The sequence below is a fragment of the Patagioenas fasciata genome, chromosome 35 (assembly GCF_037038585.1).
Source record: "Patagioenas fasciata isolate bPatFas1 chromosome 35, bPatFas1.hap1, whole genome shotgun sequence".
In the NCBI taxonomy this organism is placed as follows: domain Eukaryota; kingdom Metazoa; phylum Chordata; class Aves; order Columbiformes; family Columbidae; genus Patagioenas; species Patagioenas fasciata.
In genome coordinates, this window is record NC_092554.1 from 2793124 (window position 1) to 2810424 (window position 17301).

The following is a 17301-nucleotide window of genomic DNA, read 5'->3' on the forward strand; positions in this document are numbered from 1 at the left end:
GTGACGTGTTGACCCACATTGACCCACATTGACCCATATGACCCACGTTGACCCACATTGACCCATATTGACCCATATTGACCCATATGACCCACGTTGACCCATGTTGACCCACATTGACCCGTGTTGACCCATGATGACCCATATTGACCCACATTGACCCACATTAACCCACGTTGACCCATATTGACCCATATGACCCACATTGACCCACATTGACCCACATTGACCCACGTTGACCCATATAGACCCATATGACCCACATTGACCCACATTGACCCACGTTGACCCACATTGACCCATGTTGACCCACATTGACCCATGTTGACCACGTTGACCCACATTGACCCACGTTGATCCACATTGACCCATATGACCCACATTGACCCATATGACCCGTGTTGACCACGTTGACCCACATTGACCCATATGACCCACATTGACCCATATGACCCGTGTTGACCCACGTTGACCCACATTGACCCATATTGACCCACATTGACCCATATGAGCCGTGTTGACCCACGTTGACCCACATTGACCCGTGTTGACCCACATTGACCCGTGTTGACCACGTTGACCCAAGTTGACCCACATTGACCCACGTTGACCCATATGACCCACATTGACCCATATGACCCGTGTTGACCCACGTTGACCCACATTGACCCATATGACCCATATCGACCCATATGACCCGTGTTGACCCACGTTGACCCACGTTGACCCACGTTGACCCATATGACCCACATTGACCCATATGAGCCGTGTTGACCCACGTTGACCCACGTTGACCCACGTTGACCCACGTTGACCCATATGACCCACATTGACCCATATGACCCGTGTTGACCCACGTTGACCCACATTGACCCATATGACCCACGTTGACCCATATGACCCACGTTGACCCACGTTGACCCGTGTTGACCACATTGATCCACATTGACCCACGTTGACCCACATTGACCCGTATGACCCACATTGACCCATATGAGCCGTGTTGACCCACGTTGATCCACGTTGACCCACATTGACCCACGTTGACCCATATGACCCACATCGACCCATATGACCTGTGTTGACCCACGTTGACCCACATTGACCCATGTTGACCCACATTGACCCATGTTGACCACGTTGACCCACGTTGACCCACATTGACCCATATGACCCACGTTGACCCACGTTGACCCACATTGACCCATATGACCCACATTGACCCATATGACCCGTGTTGACCCACGTTGACCCACATTGACCCATATGACCCATATGACCCACATTGACCCATATGACCCGTGTTGACCCACGTTGACCCACATTGACCCATATGACCTGTGTTGACCCACGTTGACCCATGTTGACCCACATTGACCCATATGAGCCGTGTTGACCCACGTTGACCCACATTGACCCACATAGACCCATATGACACACATTGACCCATATGACCCGTGTTGACCCACGTTGACCCACATTGACCCATATGACCTGTGTTGACCCACGTTGACCCATGTTGACCCACATAGACCCATATGACCCACGTTGACCCATATGACCCGTGTTGACCCACGTTGACCCACATTGACCCACATAGACCCATATGACCCACGTTGACCCATATGACCCGTGTTGACCCACGTTGACCCATATTGACCCACATTGACCTGTGTTGACCCACGTTGACCCACGTTGACCCACGTTGACCCACATTGACCCATATGACCTGTGTTGACCCACGTCGACCCACGTTGACCCACGTTGACCCGTGTTGACCACATTGATCCACATTGACCCACGTTGACCCACATAGACCCATATGACCCACATTGACCCATATGACCCGTGTTGACCCACGTTGACCCACGTTGACCCATATGACCCACGTTGACCCACGTTGACCCGTGTTGACCACATTGATCCACATTGACCCACGTTGACCCACATTGACCCATATGACCCACATTGACCCATATGACCCGTGTTGACCCACGTTGACCCACATTGACCCACGTTGACCCATGTTGACCCACATTGACCCATATGACCCGTGTTGACCCATGTTGACCCACATTGACCCATATGACCCACATCGACCCATATGACCCGTGTTGATCCACGTTGACCCACATTGACCCACGTTGACCCATATGACCTGTGTTGACCCATGTTGACCCACATTGACCCATATGACCCACATTGACCCATATGACCCACGTTGACCCACGTTGACCCACATCGACCCATGTTGACCCACGTTGACCCATATGACCCGTGTTGACCCATGTTGACCCATGTTCCCATGTGTTGACCCATATTGACCCATATGACCCGTGTTGACTCATATTGACCCATGTTGACCCATATTGACCCATGTTGACCCATATTGACCCATATTGACCCATGTTGACCCCTATTGACCCCTATTGACCCATGTTGACCCATGTTGACCCATGTCCACCCCCCTCAGCCACGCCCTCCCAGGGCTTTCCCTCTATGACATCACAGCTGGCATGGTGACATCACAGCTGGCACGGTGACATCACAGCTGGCATGGTGACATCACAAGCCAGTGGGGTGACATCACAGCCGATGGTGTGACATCACAACCTGTGGTGTGACATCACTTCCCTTCCCATCATCCAGGTCCCTTTGGGGGGTACCTGGGGTGCCCTGGGGAGGTGCCCGGACGCCTGGGTCCCTCAGGGAGGTGCCCGGACGCCTGGGTCCCTCAGGCAAGGGCGGGTGGTGCCACCTTGGGCAGGAGCTGGTGGAGCTGAACTGATCTTTGGGGACATGGGGGTGCCTGGGGGAGGTTCCCGGACGCCTGGGTCCCTCAGGGAGGTGCCCGGACGCCTGGGTCCCTCAGGGAGGTTCCCGGACGCCTGGGTCCCTCAGGCAAGGGCGGGTGGTGCCACCTTGGGCAGGAGCTGATGGAGCTGAACTGATCTTTGGGGACACGGGTGTGCCCGGGGGGGGTGGGGGGGTGGGCGGGATCTGAGCCCTGGGGGTGGGGAAGGTGCCCGGACGCCTGGGTCCTCCCGTGCCCACGGCTTGGGTGGCACCAGGAGCTCCCGGACGCCTGGGTCCCACGGTCCTGGGCTCGGTATCACAGGGAGAGACCCGCAGCAGGTGAGGGGACCCAGGCGTCCGGGAACCTCCCCCACCCCCTACAGGGACCCAGGCATCCGAGTCCATCGGGAGCCGTCGGGGGGACCCAGGCGTCCGGGTTATTGTAGGGACCCCCCCCCTCCGAACTTGTGCCATGGTGGACGAGGGTGACAAAGGACAATGTGGTCCCACCAGGCTGGCGCAGGTGAGTGGGACCCAGGCGTCCGGGGGGGACCCAGGCGTCCGGGAGGGACCCAGGCGTCCGGGGGGACCCAGGTGTCTGGGGGGGACCCAGGCATCCGGGGGGACCCAGGCATCCGGGAGGGACCCAGGTGTCCGGGGGGACCCAGGTGTCCGGGAGGGACCCAGGCGTCCGGGGGGACCCAGGTGTCTGGGGGGGACCCAGGCATCCGGGAGGGACCCAGGTGTCTGGGGGGACCCAGGCGTCCGGGAGGGACCCAGGCGTCCGGGGGGACCCAGGTGTCCGGGGGGACCCAGGTGTCTGGGGGGGACCCAGGTGTCCGGGGGGACCCAGGCATCCGGGAGGGACCCAGGCATCCGGGAGGGACCCAGGTGTCCGGGGGGACCCAGGCGTCCGGGAGGGACCCAGGCATCCGGGAGGGACCCAGGTGTCCGGGGGGACCCAGGTGTCTGGGGGGGACCCAGGTGTCCGGGGGGACCCAGCCATCCGGGGGGGACCCAGGCGTCCGGGAGGGACCCAGGAGTCCGGGGAAGCCCCCCAATGGGGTCACCCAGAGGTTTGGGGGAGGGGGGGACACAGATATCTGGAGGACCCCCCCCACCCCGGGGACCCAGGCATTCGGGCTGCCTCCTCCCCACCCCCCCAACTTGGCTGAGGGACCCAGGCATCCGGGCGCCCCCTCCCCCGGCCCCACTGGCCCCAGTCCAGACCTGGGACTGGAATTAGGGCACAGGGCGGGGAAAGGGAACCCAGGCGTCCGGGAGCCCTCAGCTCCCCTCCCCCACACTGTGGGAAGGGACCCAGGCGTCCAGGCAGCCCCTCCCCCCCGCCCCACCCCAGGTGTCCCCCCCAAAGGGACCCAGGTGTACCCCTCACCCACGGGACCCTAAGGGCTGGAGCCCGGACACCTGGGTCCCCCCGGACGCTTGGGTCCCCCCGGACGTCTGGGTCCCCACCCCCCAGGGCCCCTCCCCCACCAGGTACAGGATCGCCAGGACCTGGAGGCGGAGCTTCAGGAACTGAGCAACAAGGTGGGCGGGGTCTGGGGCTGTCAATCACCCTAGTGGGCGGGGCATGGTGCTGTCACCCTGGTGGGCGGGGCATGGCGCTGTCAATCACCCTGGTGGGTGGGATATAGGGCTGTCCATCACCCTGGTGGGCGGGACACGGTGCTGTCCATCACCCTGGTGGGCGGGACATGGTGCTGTCACCCTGGTGGGCGGGGCATGGCGCTGTCAATCACCCTGGTGGGTGGGATATAGGGCTGTCCATCACCCTGGTGGGCGGGACATGGCACTGTCCGTCACCCTGGTGGGCGGGACATGGGGCTGTCCATCACCCTGGTGGGCGGGACATGGTGCTGTCCGTCACCCTGGTGGGCGGGACATGGGGGTGTCCATCACCCTGGTGGGCGGGACATGGGGCTGTCCATCACCCTGGTGGGCGGGACATGGTGCTGTCCGTCACCCTGGTGGGCGGGACATGGGGGTGTCAATCACCCTGGTGGGCGGGACATGGGGCTGTCCATCACCCTGGTGGGCGGGACATGGTGCTGTCCGTCACCCTGGTGGGTGGGACATAGGGGTGTCAATCACCCTGGTGGGCGGGACATGGGGCTGTCCATCACCCTGGTGGGTGGGACATAGGGCTGTCCATCACCCTCTGGGCGGGACATAGGGGTGTCAATCACCCTGGTGGGCGGGGTATGGGGCTGTCCATCACGCTGGTGGGTGGGACATAGGGCTGTCCATCACCCTGGTGGGCGGGACATGGTGCTGTCCGTCACCCTGGTGGGCGGGACATGGGGGTGTCAATCACCCTGGTGGGCGGGACATAGGGTGGTCCATCATCCTGGTGGGTGGGGTATGGGGCTGTCCATCACGCTGGTGGGTGGGACATAGGGCTGTCCATCACCCTGGTGGGCGGGACATGGTGCTGTCCGTCACCCTGGTGGGCGGGACATGGAGGTGTCAATCACCCTGGTGGGCGGGACATAGGGTGGTCCATCATCCTGGTGGGCGGGGCATGGGGCTGTCCATCACACTGGTGGGTGGGACATAGGGGTGTCAATCACCCTGGTGGGCGGGGTACATGGCTGTCCATCACCCTGGTGGGTGGGACATAGGGGTGTCCATCACTCTGGTGGGCGGGGCATGGCACTGTCCATCACACTGCTGGATGGGACATAGGGTTGCCCATCACCCTGTGGGTGGGACATAGGGGTGTCAATCACCCTGGTGGGCGGGACATGGCACTGTCATTCACCCTGGTGGGTGGGACATGGGGGTGTCAATCACCCCGGTGGGCGGGACACAGGGCTGTCCATCACCCTGGTGGGTGGGACATAGGGGTGTCCATCACCCTGGTGGGCGGGGTATGGGGCTGTCCATCATGCTGGTGGGTGGGACATAGGGGTGTCAATCACCCTGGTGGGCGGGACACAGGGCTGTCTATCAACCTGGTGGGCGGGGTATGGGGCTGTCACTCACCTCCTGTCCCCGCCCTCCATAGGTGGCAGCGCTGGGGCGGAGCCTGGCGGCGGAAAGGGGGCGGAGCCTGGTGGCAGGCGGGGCCTTGCGGGCGCTGGAGATCGCGGTGGGCGGAGCCCAGGCCAGGATGGGCGGAGCCTGCCGAGCACGTGACCGGGCCTGCGAGCGCCTGCGCCAGCAGCAGGTGGGCGGGGCCTGAGAGGGGGGCGGAGCCAGGTCAGTACTTGGATGGGAGACCAATCTATGGTGTCCTGGTGATGTCATCAATGGAGTCCCGCCCCCAGGAGGCGGAGCATGTGCTGTGGGCGGAGCTTGAGGCTGCCCGCAGGGCCCGGGCGGGGGCGGAGCTCCGGGCACAGGAGGCGGAGTCAGCGCGGCGGGCCAGGGAGGCGGAGCTGGAGCAGCTGCGGCAGGTGGGCGGGGCTAATGGTGAAGGGCGGGGCTAATGGATAAGGGCGGGGCTAAGGGACCAAGAGGCAGGGCTAATGGGCATGGGGCGGGGCTAATGGAGAAGGGCGTGGCTGATGGAGAAGGGCGGGGTTCCTGGTGATGGGCGGGGCTATGCTGCCAAGGGTGGTGTTTATGGGCATGGGGCGGGGCTAATGGAGAGGGTGGGGCTAATGGAGAAGGGAGGGGCTAAGGGATCATGGAGCGTGGTTAAAGGGAATGGGGCGGGGCTAATGGGGATGGATGGGGTTACTCGAGATGGGCGGGGCTAAGGCACCATAGGGTGGGGTTTATAGGCATGGGGCGGGGCTAATGGGGAAGGGCGGGGTTAATGGAGATGGGCGGGGCTAAGGGGCCATAGAGTGGGGTTTATGGGCATGGGGCAGGGCTAATGGAGAAGGGCGGGGTTAATGGAGAAGGGCGGGGTTAATGGGGAAGGGCGGGGTTAATGGAGATGGGCGGGGCTAAGGGGCCATAGAGTGGGGTTTATGGGCATGGGGCGGGGCTAAGGGGCCATGGGGCGGGGCTAAGGGGCCATAGGGCGGGTCTCTCGGCTCACGGGGGTGGGCGTGGCTTGTGGGGGCGTGTCCGCGGTGCCCCGCCCACAGGCGCTGTGTGCGGCCCAGCATGCCCGGCGGCGGGCGGAGCAGGTGCGCGATGACGTCGCCGCCCGCATGCCCCGCCCCCCCAGCCCCACGTGAGTGCCACGCCCCCTCCCTGGACACACCCCCTCCTTGGACACGCCCCCTCCCCGGCCACGCCCACAGCCCGAGAGGTGGCCCCATAGGGCAGCCCCAGCACAGCCCCTATAGCCCCTATAATGTGTCACCTATAACCCCCATAGCACATCCCCTACAGCCCCTCCAGCGTGTCCCCTACAGCCCCTATAGTGTGTCCTCTATATCTCCCCTAGCACATTCCCTATAGCCCCTATAGTGTGTCCCCTATAGCGTGTCCCCTATAGTGTACCCCATATATCCCCCATAGCGCATCTGCTACAGCCCCTATAGTGTGTCACCTATAGCCCCCATAGCACATCCCCTACAGCCCCTATAATGTGTCCCCTATAGCGCGTCCCTATAGTATGTCCCCTATAGCGTGTCCCTATAGCATATCCCCTATAACGTGTCCCTATAGCATGTCCCCTATAGCATGTCCCCTATAGCATGTCCCTATAGCGTGTCCCTATAGCATGTCCCTATAGCCCCTATAGCGTGTTCCTATAGCGTGTCCCCTATAGCATGTCCCCTATAGCCCCTATAGTGTGTCCCTATAGCGTATCCCCTATAGCATGTCACTATAGCATGTCCCCTCCAGACCCTATAGTGTGTGCCTATAGCCCCTATAGTATGTCCCCTATAGCGCGTCCCTATAACGTGTCCCCTATAGTGTGTCCCTATATCATGTCCCCATAGCATGTCCCCTATAATGTGTCCCTATATCATGTCCCTATACTGTGTCCCTATAGCATGTCCCCTATATCATGTCCCCATAGCATGTCCCCTATAGCGTGTCCCTATGCATGTACCCATAGCGTGTCCCCTACAGCGTGTCCCTATGACATGTCCCCTCCAGCCCCTATAGCGTGTCCCCTATAGCCCCTATAGCGAGTCCCTATAGCGTGTCCCCTATAGCATGTCCCTATGTGGCGCAGGTGCCGGGTGTCCCCCGCGGCCCTGCAGGAGGCGCTGTTGGAGCGGCGGGAGCTCAACCAGCGCCTGCGCCTGCGGCTGCACCAGCGCCAGCTCCAGGTAGGACCTATGGGCACCTATGGGCACCTATGGGGCACCTATGGGGCACCTATGGGGATCGGGGGGACTTATGGGGGCACTTATGGGGGCACCTATGGGCACCTATGGGAGTCATGGGGGTCAGGGGGCACCTATGCGTGCATCTGTGGGTGCCATGAGGGCACCTATGGGGCACCTATGGGCCACCTATGGGCACAATGGGGTTCAGAGGGCACCTATGGAGACATCTATGGGCACCATGGGGGCACTTATGGGGGTATATGGGGCATTTATGGGCGCCATGGGTGTCAGGGAGCACCTATGCGTGCATCTATGGGTGCCATGAGGGCACTTATGGGGGCACCTATGGGCTCCTTGGGGGTCAGGGGGCACCTATGGGGGCGTCTATGGGCTCCATGGGGGCACCTATGGGCACCATGGGAGTCAGAGGGTACCTATGGGTGCCATGTGGGCACCTATGGGGCACCTATGGGCACCATGGGTGACAGGGGGCACCTATGGGGGCATCTATGGGTGCAGTGGGGGCACTTATGGAGCACCTATGGGGCACCTATGGGTGCCATGGGGGTCAGGGGGCACCTATGGGGGCATCTATAGGTGCATTGGGGGCACTTATGGAGCACCTATGGGGCACCTATGGGTGCCATGGGGCTCAGGGGGCACCTATGGGGGCATCTATGGGTGCATTGGGGGCACTTATGGAGCACCTATGGGGCACCTATGGGGGCATCTATGGGTGCATTGGGGGCACTTATGGAGCACCTATGGGGCACCTATGGGTGCCATGGGGCTCAGGGGGCACCTATGGGGGCATCTATGGGTGCCATGGGGGTACTTATGGGGCACCTATGGGGCACCTATGGGTGCCATGGGGCTCAGGGGGCACCTATGGGGGCATCTATGGGTGCCATGGGGGTACTTATGGGGCACCTATGGGGCACCTATGGGTGCCATGGGGCTCAGGGGGCACCTATGGGGGCATCTATGGGTGCCATGGGGGCACTTATGGGTGCACCCATGGGTGCCGTGGGGTCAATGTGGCTCAGGGTTGCACCCATGGGTGCTGTGGGGTCAATGTGGGTCAGGGTCACACCCATGGGTGCTGTGGGGTCAATGTGGCTCAGGGTTGCACCCATGGGTGCTGTGGGGACACGGTGGCTCAGGGTCGCACCCATGGGTGCTGTGGGGTCAATGTGGCTCAGGGTTGCACCCATGGGTGCTGTGGGGTCAATGTGGCTCAGGGTCACACCCATGGGTGCTGTGGGGTCAGTGTGGCTCAGGGTTGCACCCATGGGTGCTGTGGGGTCAATGTGGCTCAGGGTCACACCCATGGGTGCTGTGGGGTCAATGTGGCTCAGGGTCGCACCCATGGGTGCTGTGGGGTCAATGTGGCTCAGGGTCACACCCATGGGTGCTGTGGGGTCAATGTGGCTCAGGGTTGCACCCATGGGTGCTGTGGGGTCAATGTGGCTCAGGGTTGCACCCATGGGTGCTGTGGGGTCAATGTGGCTCAGGGTTGCACCCATGGGTGCTGTGGGGTCAATGTGGCTCAGGGCTGCACCCATGGGTGCTGTGGGGTCAATGTGGCTCAGGGTTGCACCCATGGGTGCTGTGGGGTCAATGTGGCTCAGGGCTGCACCCATGGGTGCTGTGGGGTCAATGTGGCTCAGGGTCGCACCCATGGGTGCTGTGGGGTCAATGTGGCTCAGGGTCACACCCATGGGTGCTGTGGGGTCAGTGTGGGTCAGGGTCACACCCATGGGTGCTGTGGGGTCAATGTGGCTCAGGGTCACACCCATGGGTGCTGTGGGGTCAGTGTGGCTCAGGGTCGCACCCATGGGTGCTGTAGGGTCAATGTGGCTCAGGGTCGCACCCATGGGTGCTGTGGGGTCAATGTGGCTCAGGGTTGCACCCATGGGTGCTGTGGGTTCAATGTGGCTCAGGGCTGCACCCATGGGTGCTGTGGGGACCCCGTGGCTCAGGGTTGCACCCATGGGTGCTGTGGGGTCAGTGTGGCTCAGGGTTGCACCCATGGGTGCTGTGGGGACACGGTGGCTCAGGGTTGCACCCATGGGTGCTGTGGGGTCAATGTGGGTCAGGGTCGCACCCATGGGTGCTGTGGGGTCAATGTGGGTCAGGGTTGCACCCATGGGTGCTGTGGGGTCAATGTGGGTCAGGGTTGCACCCATGGGTGCTGTGGGGTCAGTGTGGGTCAGGGTCACACCCATGGGTGCTGACCCCGGTCCCGCGCAGGCGCAGGAGCTGCGGCGGGCGCTGGAGGCCGCGGGGACGCGGGCGCGGGAGGCGGGGGACGCCGTGGCCCGGCTGGAGCGGGAGCAGCAGGCGCTGCGGGGGCGGCTGCAGCACCCATGGGTGCCCCCCGGCCACACCGAGCCCGCCCTGCGAGCCCGATGCCAGCGCCTGCAGGAGCTGCTGCACAAGGAGGCCGGGTCAGTGCTGACGGGGCCCTTGGGTGCTCATGGGTGGGCTTGGGTGGGCTTGGGTGGCCCAAGGGAGTCCCAAGGTGGTCCCAAGGGGCTCTTGGGTGCTCATGGGTGGGCTTGGGTGGGCTTGGGTGGTCATGGGTGGCCCAAGGTGGTCCCAAGATGGTCCCAAGGTGCTCCCAAGGGGCTCTTCGGTGGCCCCAGGGTGGTCATGGGTGGCCCAAGGTGGTCCCAAGGTGGTCCCAAGGGGCTCTTGGGTGGTCATGGGTGGTTGTGGGTGGTCCCAGGGGGCTCTTGGGTGGCCTCAGGGTGGTCATGGGTGGTCATGGGTGGCCCGAGGTGGTCCCAGAGGGCTATTGGGTGGTCGTGGGTGGTCCTGGGTGGCCCGAGGTGGTCCCAAGGTGGTCCCAAGGGGCTCTTGGGTGGCCTCAGGGTGGTCATGGGTGGTCATGGGTGGCCCGAGGTGGTCCCAGAGGGCTATTGGGTGGTCATGGGTGGTCTTGGGTGGTCCCAAGATGGTCCCAAGGTGGTCCCAAGGGGCTCTTGGGTGGTCCCAGGGTGGTCTTGGGTGGTCGTGGGTGGCCCAAGGTGGTCCAAGAGGTCCCAAGATGATCCCAAGGGGCTCTTGGGTGGCCCCAGGGTGGTCATGGGTGGCCCAAGGTGGTCCCAAGGTGGTCCCAAGATGGTCCCAAGGGGCTCTTGGGTAGCCCCAGGGTGGTCTTTGGTGGTCTTGGGTGGCCCAAGGTGGTCCCAAGATGGTGCCAGGGGGCTCTTGGGTGCTCATGGGTGGCCCAAGGTGATCCCAAGGGGCTCTTGGGTGGCCCCAGGGTGGTCTTGGGTGGTCGTGGGTGGCCCAAGGTGGTCCCAAGATGGTCCCAAGGTGGTCCCAGGGGGCTCTTGGGTGGACATGGGTGGCCTAAGTCGGTCCCAAGGTGGTCCCAAGGGGCTCTTGGGTGGCCCCAGGGTGTTCCCACAGTGGTCTTGGGTGACCCCAGGATGGTCTTGGTGCCATGGGGGGTGACATGGGACACCCCTGGGCGCCATGTTGGTGACGTGGGGCACCCCTGGGCGCCATGTTGGTGACCTGGGACACCCATGGGCACCACGTTGGTGATGCGGGACACCCATGGGCGCCATGGGGGTGACGTGGGACACCCCTGGGGATGACGTGGGACACCCATGGGCGCCACGTTGGTGACGTGGGGCACCCCCGGGTGCCGCGGTGCGCAGGGCGCGGGCGGCGCTGTCGCGCTCGAGCCGGGCGGCCGGGCGGCGCCTGCGGGCGCTGCTGCTGGAGGCCGAGGAGCAGCGGCTGCGGGGACAGCGCCACCGCCTGCAGGTGACACCGCGGGTGACCTCACTGTGATGTCACGGGTGACATCACGGGGGGGGGGGGGGTGATGTCACACGGGGTGACGTCATGGGGGGGATCCCCACGTGGGGGGTGGGAGGGAAGAGAGGGGTCACCCCGTGGGCACCGTGGGACCCCCATGGCCCTCAGTGTCCCTTGTGCCACCTCATCCCCATGACCCCCATGGCCCCGTGGTCCCATGTCCCCGTGTCCTCATGTCCCATGTCCCCATGTCCTCATATCCCCATGTCCCATATCCCCATATCCCCATATCCCCATGTCCCCATATCCCCCTGACCCCATGTCCCCATGTCCCCATATCCGATGTCCTCATGTCCTCACATCCCCATGTCCCCATATCCCCCTGTCCCCATATCCCCATGTCCCTGTCCCTATGTCCCCATATCCTCATGTCCCATATCCCCATGTCCATATCTCCATATCCCCCTGTCCCCATGTCCCATATCCCCCTGTCCCCATATCCCCATGTCCCCATGTCCCCATATCCCATGTCCTCATACCCCCATATCCCCCTGTCCCTATATCCCCATGTCCCATGTCCCCATGTCCCCATATCCCAAAGTCCCCCATCCCCTTATCCCCATATCCCTATGTCCCCATATCCCCCTGACCCATATCCGATGTCCCCATGTCCTCATATCCCCATGTCCCATATCCCCATATCCCCATGTCCCCATATCCCCCTGTCCCCATGTCCCCCTGTCCCTATGTCCCTATGTCCCATATCCCCCTGTCCCCATATCCCCATATCCCCCTGACCCCATGTCCCCCTGTCCCCATATCCCCATGTCCCATATCCCCCTGTCCCCATGTCCCCATGTCCCATATCCCCCTGCCCCATATCCCCATGTCCCCCTGTCCCCTTATCCCCATATCCCCCTGTTCCCATGTCCCATATCCCCATGTCCCATATCCCCCTGTCTCCATGTCCCCATGTCCCATATCCCCATATCCCCCTGTCCCCATGTCCCCATATCCCCATATCCCCCTGTCCCATATCCCCCTGTCCCTATGTCCCCATATCCTCATGTCCCATATCCCCATGTCCCATGTCCCATATCTCCATATCCCCCTGTCCCCATGTCACATATCCCACTGTCCCCATATCCCCATGTCCCCATGTCCCCATATCCCATGTCCTCATACCCCCATATCCCCCTCTCCCCATATCCCCATATCCCCATGTCCCATATCCCAAAGTCCCCCATCCCCTTATCCCCATATCCCTATGTCCCCATATCCCCCTGACCCATATCCGATGTCCACATGTCCTCATATCCCCATGTCCCATATCCCCATATCCCCCTGTCCCCATATCCCCATGTCCCCATATCCCCCTGTCCCCATGTCCCCCTGTCCCTATGTCCCTATGTCCCATATCCCCCTGTCCCCTTATCCCCATATCCCCCTGTCCCCATATCCCCATATCCCCCTGTCCCTATGTCCCCATGTCCCCATATCCCCCTGTCTCCATGTCCCCATGTCCCATATCCCCCTGTCCCCATGTCCCCATATCCCCATATCCCCCTGTCCCATATCCCCCTGTCCCATATCCCCCTGTCCCTATGTCCCCATATCCCCCTGTCCCATATCCCCATGTCCCATATCCCCCTGTCTCCATGTCCCCATGTCCCATATCCCCATATCCCCCTGTCCCATATCCCCCTGTCCCTATGTCTCCATATCCCCCTGTCCCATATCCCCATGTCCCATATCCCCCTGTCCCCATATCCCCATGTCCCATATCCCCATGTCCCATATCCCCCTGTCCCCATATCCCCATATCCCCCTGTCCCCATGTCCCCCTGTCCCTATGTCCCCATGTCCCCATATCCCCCTGTCCCATATCCCCATGTCCCATATCCCCCTGTCTCCATGTCCCCATGTCCCATATCCCCATATCCCCTGTCCCCATGTCCCCATATCCCCATATCCCCCTGTCCCATATCCCCCTGTCCCTATGTCCCCATATCCCCCTGTCCCATATCCCCATGTCCCATATCCCCCTGTCCCCATATCCCCCTGTCCCCATATCCCCATATCCCCATGTCCCATATCCCCCTGTCTCCATGTCCCCATATCCCCATGTCCCATGTCCCATATCCCCCTGTCCCTATGTCCCCATATCCCCCTGTCCCCATATCCCCCTGTCCCTATGTCCCCATATCCCCCTGTCCCCATATCCCCCTGTCCCATATCCCCCTGTCCCATATCCCCCTGTCCCATACCCCCTGTCTGTCCCATATCCCCCGTCTGTCCCCGTCTGTCCCCCGTCCCCACGCGTGTCCGTGTCCGCAGGCCGAGTCCCTGCGGTGCCGCTGCGGGTGGCTGGGGGAGCGCGTGGCCGCGGTGGCCGCGGGGACGGGGGCGGCGCTGGCCCAGGGGCAGCAGCTGCGCCGGGCGCTCGAGGCCGCGGGGGACGGGGCCGCGCTGGCCACGCGGGAGGTGGCTGCGCTGCGCGCTCGCCTCAGGTGGGACCCTATAGACCCTATAGGCTCCCTGTAGCACCCCTGGGCCCCTCGAGCTCTCTAGAGACCCCACAGTCCCCTAAACAGCCCCATAGCCCCCCCACAGAGCCCTAAACAGCCCCATAGCTCCCCCATAGTCCCCTATAGACCCCAATAGACCCCATAGTCCCCTATAGGCCCCATAGACCCCAATAGACCCCCAGTAGTCCCCTATAGACTCCATAGCCTCCGATAGTCCCCATAGCCCCCATAGTCCTCCATAGACCCCAATAGACCCCATAATCCCCTCTAGACCCCATAGACCCCTATATACCCCCAGTAGTCCCCTATAGACTCCATAGCCTCCTATAGTCCCCGTAGCCCCCATAGTCCTCCATAGTCCTCTATAGACCCCAATAGACCCCATAATCCCCTATAGACCCCATAGACCCCAATAGACCCCCAGTACTCCCCTGTAGACTCCATAGCCTCCTATAGTCCCTGTAGCCCCCATAGTCCTCTATAGACCCCAAAAGACCCTATAGTCCCCTATAGACCCCGATAGATTCCCAGTAGTCCCCTATAGCGCCATGGTTCCCTATAGACTCCATAGCCTCCTATAGTCCCCGTAGCCCCCATAGTCCTCCATAGTCCCCTATAGACCCCAATAGACCCCATAGTCCCCTATAGACCCCATAGACCCCAATAGACCTCCAGTAATCCCCTATAGCGCCATGGTTCCCTATAGACTCCATAGCCTCCTATAGTCCCCGTAGCCCCCATACTGCTCCATAGTCCCCTATAGACCCCAACAGACCCCATAGTCCCCTATAGACCCCATAGACCCCTATAGACCCCCATTGTCCCCCAGTAATTCCCTATAGCCTCATAGTCCCCTGTAGACCCCTACAGCCCCCATAGTCCTCTATAGACCCCATAGATCCCTATAGACCCCATAGCGCTCCCCATAGTCCCCTATAGACCCTGTAGACCCCTACAGCCCCTATAGCCCCCCATAGTCCCCTATAGCCCCCTTAGTCCCCTATAGGACCCATAGACCCCCTACAGACCCCATAGCCCCCCATAGTCCCCTATAGAACCCATAGACCCCATAGCTCCCCATAGTCCCCTATAGACCCCATAGTCCCCTATAGAACCCATAGTGCCCTATAGACCCTGTAGACCCCTACAGACCCCATAGCCCCCCATAGTCCCCTATAGACCCTGTAGACCCCTACAGACCCCATAGCCCCCCATAGTCCCCTATAGACCCTGTAGACCCCTACAGACCCCATAGCCCCCCATAGTCCCCTATAGAACCCATAGACCCCATAGCCCCCTATAGAACCCATAGACCCCATAGCCCCCTATAGTCCCCTATAGCCACCTATAGACCCCTATAGACCCCTCTTCACCCCCCAGGTGTGACCCGCTGACCTTGTCCCGCACCGTGCGCCGCATCCTGCGCGGGGACGACGAGGACGAGGACACTGGGGACAGCGGGGACAGCGGGGACAGTGGGGACAATGGGGACATTTGGGACGTTGGGGGCAATGGGGGCAATGGGGATAATGAGGACAATGGGGGCAATGGGGGCAATGGGGGCAATGGGGATAATGAGGACAATGGGGGCAATGGGGGCAGCTCAGGGGGGACCCTTGAAACTGTCCCCAGGCTTGGGGGGAACCCTTGAAACCGCCCCCAGCCTTGGGGGGGACCCTTGAAACTTCCCCCTCAACCTTGGCGGGGACCCTTGCAACTTCCCCCTCAGGCTTGGGGGGGACCCTTGAAACCGCCCCCAGCCTTGGGGGGGACCCTTGAAACTTCCCCCTCAGGCTTGGGGGGGACCCTTGAAACTGCCCTCAACCTTGGGGGGACCCTTGAAACCACTCCCAGCATTGGGGGGACCCTTGAAATTGCCCTCAACCTTGGGGAGACCCTTGAAACTGCCTCTAGCCTTGGGGGGACCCTTGAAACCACTCCCAGCATTGGGGGGACCCTTGAAACTGCCCCCAGCCTTGGGGGGACCCTTGAAACCGCCCTCAGCCTTGTGGGGACCCTTAAAACTGCCCTCAGGCTTGGGGGGACCCTTAAAACTGCCTCCAGCCTTGGGGGGACCCTTGAAACCACTCCCAGCATTGGGGGGACCCTTGAAATCACCCTCAACCTTGGGGGGACCCTTGAAACTGCCCCTCAACCTTGGGGAGACCCTTGAAACTGCTCCCAGCCTTGAAACCACTCCCAGGCTTGGGGGAACCCTTGAAACCACCCCCAGCCATGGGGGAACCCTTGAAACCACTCCCAGGCTTGGGGGAACCCTTGAAACTGCTCCCAGCCTTGAAACCGCTCCCAAGTTTGTGGGAACCCTTGAAACTGCTCTCAACCTTGGGGGGACCCTTGAAACCACCGCCATCCTTGGGGGGACCCTTGAAACCAGCCCTAGTGACCAACCCTGAAAGTGCCTTTGGGCCCAAAGAGCCCCTAGAAACCCCCTCCAGGGCCCCCCCCCCCCCAAACTTTAGCAATTAGGGGTGGGGCTTATTTGGGGTGGGGGCTTATTTGGGGCGGGGCTTGCTCATATTCATTAAAGTGCCTTTAAGATGGATCCGCCCCTGAGTGATTGGGGGTGGGGGGGGCCTCCAAACACCCCCTTGCGGGGAGCGTTGAAACTCTCCCCAAAACACTATTAGGGGGGCCTTGAAACCCTCTTTACCCCATTGGGAGGTGTCTCAACCCTCCCCATGTGTGGGAGGGGCTTTTGAAACCCACCCAAAACTTGTTGGGGGGGCCTTGAAACCCTTTTTACCCCATTTTTGGGAGGGGGGGGAGCTGAGACACCCCCCCCCCCCCCCAATCTGTTACACAGGGGCCATTGAAACAGGCTGGGGGGGGCCTTGAAACGCCCCAAAACCTGGTCGGGGGGAGCCTTGAAACGCTCGCAGCGAAGGGGCGTGGCTCGCATGGCTGATAAGAAACGGGCGGGGCGAGCCTGGCCAATGAGAGCGCGGCATGCAAATGAAGGGGTTGGCATAGCG

The 17301-nt window shown here is 61.8% G+C and overlaps 1 protein-coding gene across 1 annotated transcript; it reads left to right on the forward strand.

The window, feature by feature from the left end:
* The first annotated feature begins 3158 nt into the window (after positions 1-3158).
* Positions 3159-17164, forward strand: MYH14 (myosin heavy chain 14). Its single transcript, XM_065859618.2, has 11 exons — positions 3159-3319; positions 4297-4347; positions 5828-5989; positions 6090-6218; positions 6861-6949; positions 7907-8003; positions 10257-10453; positions 11678-11786; positions 14118-14290; positions 15689-15816; positions 17133-17164. The coding sequence occupies exons 1-11, from the start codon at positions 3269-3271 to the stop codon at positions 17162-17164; spliced, it is 1218 nt and encodes a 405-aa protein (XP_065715690.1). The 5' UTR covers positions 3159-3268.
* Positions 17165-17301: the final 137 nt, after the last annotated feature.

Excerpts from the sequence above, each read along its gene's own strand:
- MYH14 (XM_065859618.2), top strand. The coding sequence starts at position 3,269 with ATGGTGGACGAGGGTGACAAAGGACAATGTGGTCCCACCAGGCTGGCG. Across the intron at positions 6,219-6,860 it reads AGCTGGAGCAGCTGCGGCAG|GCGCTGTGTGCGGCCCAGCA; the intron begins GTGGGCGGGGCT and ends CCCCGCCCACAG. Across the intron at positions 11,787-14,117 it reads GACAGCGCCACCGCCTGCAG|GCCGAGTCCCTGCGGTGCCG; the intron begins GTGACACCGCGG and ends CCGTGTCCGCAG.